Genomic DNA, 6421 nt, shown 5'->3' on the forward strand with positions numbered 1-6421 from the left:
GGGTAACAAACTAGATTCCAAGGGAAGGAAAGCGTAGCAGAGGGTGGCAGAAAGTTAGGTGGGCGGATGAGGTTAAGAAGTTCGCAGGGGTCAAGTGGATGTAGCTTGCACAGAACCGGGTTAATTGGAGAAATATGGGAGAGGCCTTTGCCCTGCAGTGGGTATAGTCAGGCTGATGACGATGAGGACGATGACGACGATGAATCTTTTTGTACTAAACTTTATTTTCTGCAAAGTGGCTTGTTGAGAGAGTTGGTTGGGCATTATATTAAAACAGTGCTAGGAACATGGACATTTTTTATTTTCTGACTCATCACGTTATTTATTTGAGACTTTCATTATGCAGCTGGCCCACATAACTGAATGTGAGCATTTTTTAAGTACTGTGAATCTGCAGACTTTCTTTTCAAGGTAGGTAGGCATGACAGTAAGAAAGACAAATGGAGTTTCTCAGCCGTAATTGAAAGCTATTTGTTTTCTTCACAGTTGAAATGATTGACTCCTGATTAACCGATCATTAGGTTCTGAGGTTGTTACTCATAATTTTTAGCATTGCATCTGTGGCAATCAGGCAGTACCCTTGAATGACCTAAATTTAAAAAAAAAGCCGAAATAAATATTTGATTAAATGGTGAGTACTATTGCAAACTGAAGTGTTGCATGACCCACATGTGTGTCATTACACCAGTTCAGATCTGCTTTCCTGGACACTGCAAACACATCTATTATACTGGGCACGGGGGTTTATGACCCTTTCAGGACCAAAAACTTATGGCCAAAGTAACTTGCATGACTACGATAACTTCATGAACACGTCATTTCCTGCCACAGCAATGTGTATGGTACAAAAGGAAATATGAGCCCTCTCAACTTTTTAAAGCATGCAAATGAGACTAACAAAAATACACACTTGAAAAGAGTTCCTTCACGAGTGTTTCCTGTAGCAAAAAAGCAGTGGAAAAAAAAGCCTTAAGTATCCTGGGATACTGTCCAGCCAGGAACTTCATTAACCATGGTTGCTGATGGGGCTGTAGTCAAAAATGAATGCTGGTTTGGGAGTGTTACGACTATTCACAGCTTAGAGGAAGGAAGCTGACATTTCCACTTGACCATCATCAATGACCAGCTAACTTCACTTATCCTTTTGTGCACAATATGCTTTGTACGTGGAGCACGGAGCCAAACTGGTTGATGTCAGAGCACAGGACTTATTTGGCATGTGGTAATGTGATAAATGCCAAACCCCTCTATTTTTGAATCAATGGTATATTCTTATGATCAGTCGATTTTCCCTTTATTTGCAGAAGCCAGTGTTATTTTAATGTTATTCTTGCAGTTTTTAGGAATGAACTGCAATGTGTCACCCTATACATCTGCACTGCACTTTAGTTGTGAGAGCACATGCTGCCAGAAATGCCTGTAAATATCTGTATGTAATCTAGCATATAAAAGCCCTATCTTCAGTGAAAGTAACCTGTCATGAAAATGGAGTAATATATCAAACAGGTGAACAAATTTGTGATTTTTGAAGTTTAACATCTCAAAGGGACACTAGAGCTATGAGGTCTATTAAGTTACATCCTCCTATTACATTAATTTTTTGTAATAATGTCCATTGTGCACCACTTCATGCAGTTATGCCGCATATACCAATTTCTCTCACCCAAAACTTATCAATCCACATTAATATAGCCTTGTGTGCTCAATGCTTCATTGTTTTATTCTGTATGTCTATTTTATTAAATAGAATGAGAGATTTTGGTGGAAATTGGGAGCAGTCGAAGGCCCAACTGCAGCCCTGCCAGCACGTTTGGGTGGCTCTGAAAATAGCCGTTATCTTCGAAGTCCAAGCTCCAATGTGAGGCTGTAAGAAATGATGATCTACAAGTTGCTGTCCTTGGCACCAATAACTGTGGCCTGCATCTGAATATGAGGCTGCAAGTCCGATTCTCAGCAGCATTTCGATGAAGGCAAAAGACACGGAGGCATACCATGCTGTTCCCTCTTGATAGAGGTACATATATTTTTTCATGCTGAAATAGCCATCTGACCCGTCGCAGTGACTTAATGGTTAGGGCGCTTGGCTGCTGAACCCAAGCAAGTGAGTTTTATCTTGCGGCCTTTTTTCAATGGACGCAAAAAGCAAGGAGCTCATGTAGTGTGTGATGTCAGTGCATATCAAAGAACCCCAAAGTGGAAGAGCTTCCCAGACAATTCCTGTATGGTACCCGCCGGGATGGCGCAGTGGTTACGGCGCTTTACTACTGTTCCCAAGGATGCAGGATCGAATCTCGGTATCGGCGGCCGCTTTTCGATGGAGCCGAAAAGCAAGGCGTCCGTGTGCTGTGCGATGTCAGTGCACGTTAAAGAACCCCAGGTGGTCGAAATTTCCGGAGTTCTCCACTGTGGCGTCTCTCATAGCCTGAGTCGCTTTGGGACGTTAAACCCACAAACCAAAACAAACTTACTCTATGGTGGTTCTCATAGCCTAAGTTGCTTTTGGGCATGAAAGCAAACCAACAGCAATAAGAGATTTCACTGCAAGTGGAGAAGAGGAAAAATAATGTGCCCTCGCTTGTATTTAAGCTTCAAGCATTGAACTTGGTTCCTGATATACGAGAGAGGCCACATCTTAGCCTCTTGACTGAGAGCGCTGTAACGCCTTATGTGTAGCCGAGAGCTCTCAATTGGTGTTTTGAAGAAATCTCTGCAATTTGGCAAGATGCCAGCCTTGACATTATCTTCATGCACTTCAACAATGAGAACAGCACAGTTGTCTATTAAGAAGCAGTCGCCCACTTTCACATGTCGGTCAACCCTTGTACAAGTCTGTGTGCACTCCCTTGCTTCTGACATTCTGCGGCTGAGCTGTGCCAGTGGCTTGTTCGTAGTTCTCAGCTTCTTCTTAACCTTTCCTAAGTAACTTTCGAAAGGAAAAGCACTGAAATCATCCACAGGCCCATGCTGAAGACACTGCTCTGCCAAGTGCACCAAACTGTGTACGTTGTACACCAGCTGCTTCACCCCATATAGTACACCGAACTGCTGAACAAAATACCTCAGCAAGTCCCGGGCAAAGCTGTTCAGAACTACATGGTATTCAGGTGCAGCGAGTATTCGCAAAGCCACATGTAACTGTAGGAAGTGTTCATACTTTTCTTTGGGCAGGAGAGATTTCAGAACAACAGGTCCTAGGTAGAGCAGAAATGTTCGGAATTCAGTCGCTTTCCAACGATCCAACTCCTCTGTTCCTCTGGGTTTTCGCTGGAAGGAACTTGGAAAAGCTTTAGCTGTTTCTCGCAACCTGTTGTTGAGTTCACTTCGCTCATCTCTGCTCAGTCGGGCAGCGTGCCCTTGCGAGACCCAATTTCTTAACAGCCGCCGCATTACACCCAGACAGACAAGGTGCATGTATTCCGTAGGAAAGCATGCCACCATATCAATATCCAACTTGGTGAAAGGGGAAACACCAGTGTGGTGCCGCTTATCTTCTTGTGCACGAAATGATACATCACTTCGCTGCGGTGCATGAAGGTCAGGAAATGTCAGCCTGTTTTCCACATAGCGACCCTTTTGGCTGCATCTTTCACAAGCATGGTAGCCTCCGTGTCCTATAATTGCCTTTACAAAGCTCCTTGCTGGGGCATCGCAGATCACAGCTGTCAGTGTCACAGTGGCACTAGTCCCTTTCACAAGTAAACCGCTGCTGCTCAGACTGTAGACTTCGTCTAGGAATGGAGCGAGAAATTGCTCCAGACAAGGTGGCTTCCCTGCACCACAGTACACACTGACCATAAATGGTGCAGAGTTCTTGAAGTTCGTTATGCGGCAAAGTATTGGCCACAAACCAGTCTGGCTGCTTTTATACAACGGCAGGCCATCTATGTTAGCATGCAGCCTGATGTTCTCGGGCACAGGTCCTTGCCCAATCGCTTGCTGGATGCCTTTGGCAAGGCCGAAATGAGCAAATGTGTCATTCTGCTCCAGCTGTGATCTCCTTTGCGTCCGCAGCACGGTCCTTGCATCTTTTGGGAGCTCCGGAATCCCGCGACGACGGCAAAAGTCGAGCATATCATTAAGCAAAGCATGTGTGATGTTGTGCTTGTTAGCTATGACAGCCAACTCCTCAGTCGCTGAGAGAATATGAAGAAAATTTTCATCAGGCTGACCCACATTCTCAGCCGCTGGACTGCTAGATGTCTCATCACTTGACTCTTCCGAGCTTGTGGCATGATCATTTCTTGAATGTTCTGCCGCATATGAATCATCCATAGAAAGGTCTGAGCTTGAAGCCTCATCACTTCGCCTGCTGGCTGTGCTCAATGTGCTGCTCCCTGATGCATTATCACACTCGCGCACAAATGGTGCTGGTGGATCTGCAGGTGGCCCGCTTCTACTGGTGCAAGCGTCGTCGGCGCAGACTCCGATTCTCCGACGCGTGGTTGCTTCGGACGGTGGCAGGGTGCGAACGTCGAGTAACGGTGCTTCACTCTGCGATTGTTTTCTGTCCCCGCGTTCTAAGCGTGACGACGCAGAATCGACCGGCCGCCCCGGAATACCGAGCTCTTGCAAGATCTCCCGGCATTCTTTCTCGACGATGCGGTACTTACGCCTTTTTGCGCTCATGACGAAACGCAACGCTCAGCGGTGAGAGACGAGGACCGAAACAGGTGCACAAAAAGACAACAGATGGATACGGGCCGCACCTCTACGCCACAAAAACACAGCGATGACAAGCGAGCGCGCGCTCGGAATCACGTTGGAAGAAAGAGGTGCTCCGAAGGCGCCGTGCGGAGCCGAAGCAGCCACTTAGTGTGGGCGCCAGTGCACTGAACTATGGTCACCATAACTGTACTGTTTCGCACGGAGCGGCCGCCAAGGGCAGTGCCGGTGCTGAGGGTCGCTCGTTTTGCTGGCGCTTCTAACTGGGCGAACCTGCCACAGGCGCTTCATTTCGACGCGTATGATGTTCGCTTGCATGAAACTACTACTTTCGCATTCCACTCAACAATTAGACCCCTAATTCTCGAAACAACTGTCTCCTTCGCGCTTGGCTAAATTTCAATGTATACTTTAACAGCTAGAGCGACTGCTTATATAACGGTACTGAGCTGAGAACATATAGAAGTTGCGGTTTGGCGCTGCTTTCACGCGTATATCTGGTTACGGCACATGTTAAATGGTGTAATAATTGATTTCAGAGTTTTCGTTTGTGAAAAGCAGCATCCATCTATACCAGGATACTTCTAAAACATCACGTAAGATACAAAAAAAAGTATAAGCGATGAAGCGCAGGAAAACGACTGCGCATGTGATTGGTGTAAGCTTGGGATGCATATCAACTATCGACAAGCAGGTATGAGTATACATATACGCCGTAGGTATAAGCTGTCTACGAAACATCTGATGCCGATACAAAAAGTACAAGAAAGACTGTTGGCGGCGCACTATAACGGGATGGCACTTTAATTGCATATCACTGTATGCGCTTCCGATGCCCCGCGCGCGCCAGGCGTCTTCTGCTCGAGCACAGACGTTTCCCATACAGGAATAGCAAATACAGTTTATTTGAGCAGAAGGCAGTGTGAAAATTTATACCAGCTCAGAATTAGGTGTTTACATAACGAAAAGAAGCATATATCATGTTAGAGGTGCCTGAATGCTAACTGAGGTTACAAAATTTCAGCGCGCCTGCCGCTGCTCCGTCCACTGACTCTGGCGGCCTCTTCCGAGCACACCAGCCGAGCTTTTTCGCGGCCCAGGCTTCGAAGCACTACTCTCTTACACTATGCAAAGAACCTCCTCGATCCGGACGCATGGAGAGAGAGAGAGAGAAAGAAAAAGAAATACCCGGATGCAAGTTGTCACGAAAAAGCGCCAACACTGTGCAGAAGAAGAAAAAAAAAAGGCTTGCAAACAGTAAACAGTTGTCACGAAAGAAAGCCAACATTGTGCAGAAAAAAGTAAAATGATTTAACGTTACGAGCGGTACGTAAATTAGATATAGCCACAGCAATTTTACCCATGAGCATAAATAACGCATATTTCCTTTATAACATCCATTCGTTTACAACTTCATCTACTTCAGCACTACGGCATTAGGTAAACACGCGTGTGTTTGCTTTCGTAACTTGCAAAAAAAAAAAACACGATGTGTAGCTCTTTAAAAAAAAATTGAAGTGCAGTAAGAACATAAAAACAAATCATGGTGCCGTTGTCAGCACTCAGCTTCAAAGAGCTGTTCTCCACTGCTTTACGCACTATCCCTGTAGGCATCCCTGGGCATCCCTTTAGCGCGCAAACCCGTTATCCCATTATTCCCCCGGTCATTTCGTGGTTCGTCTCCGTCGGCTACGGAAGCGCTTGCTTTGGTTTAGGCTGAACTTTGGCGTGGCGACTCGTCTGGGTGACCCACAGGAGC

The 6421-nt window shown here is 45.9% G+C and overlaps 1 protein-coding gene across 1 annotated transcript; it reads right to left on the minus strand.

The window, feature by feature from the left end:
* Positions 1–2403: 2403 nt before the first annotated feature.
* Positions 2404–5981, minus strand: LOC146186656 (uncharacterized). Its single transcript, XM_084607363.1, has one exon. It carries the CDS (start codon positions 4624–4626, stop codon positions 2536–2538), a length of 2091 nt encoding a protein of 696 aa, XP_084463489.1. The 5' UTR covers positions 4627–5981; the 3' UTR covers positions 2404–2535.
* Between the last annotated feature and the right edge of the window lie 440 nt (positions 5982–6421).

Source organism: Amblyomma maculatum, chromosome 6, assembly GCF_055883805.1.
Source record: "Amblyomma maculatum isolate TAMU_Amacu chromosome 6, ASM5588380v1, whole genome shotgun sequence".
Classification (NCBI taxonomy): domain Eukaryota; kingdom Metazoa; phylum Arthropoda; class Arachnida; order Ixodida; family Ixodidae; genus Amblyomma; species Amblyomma maculatum.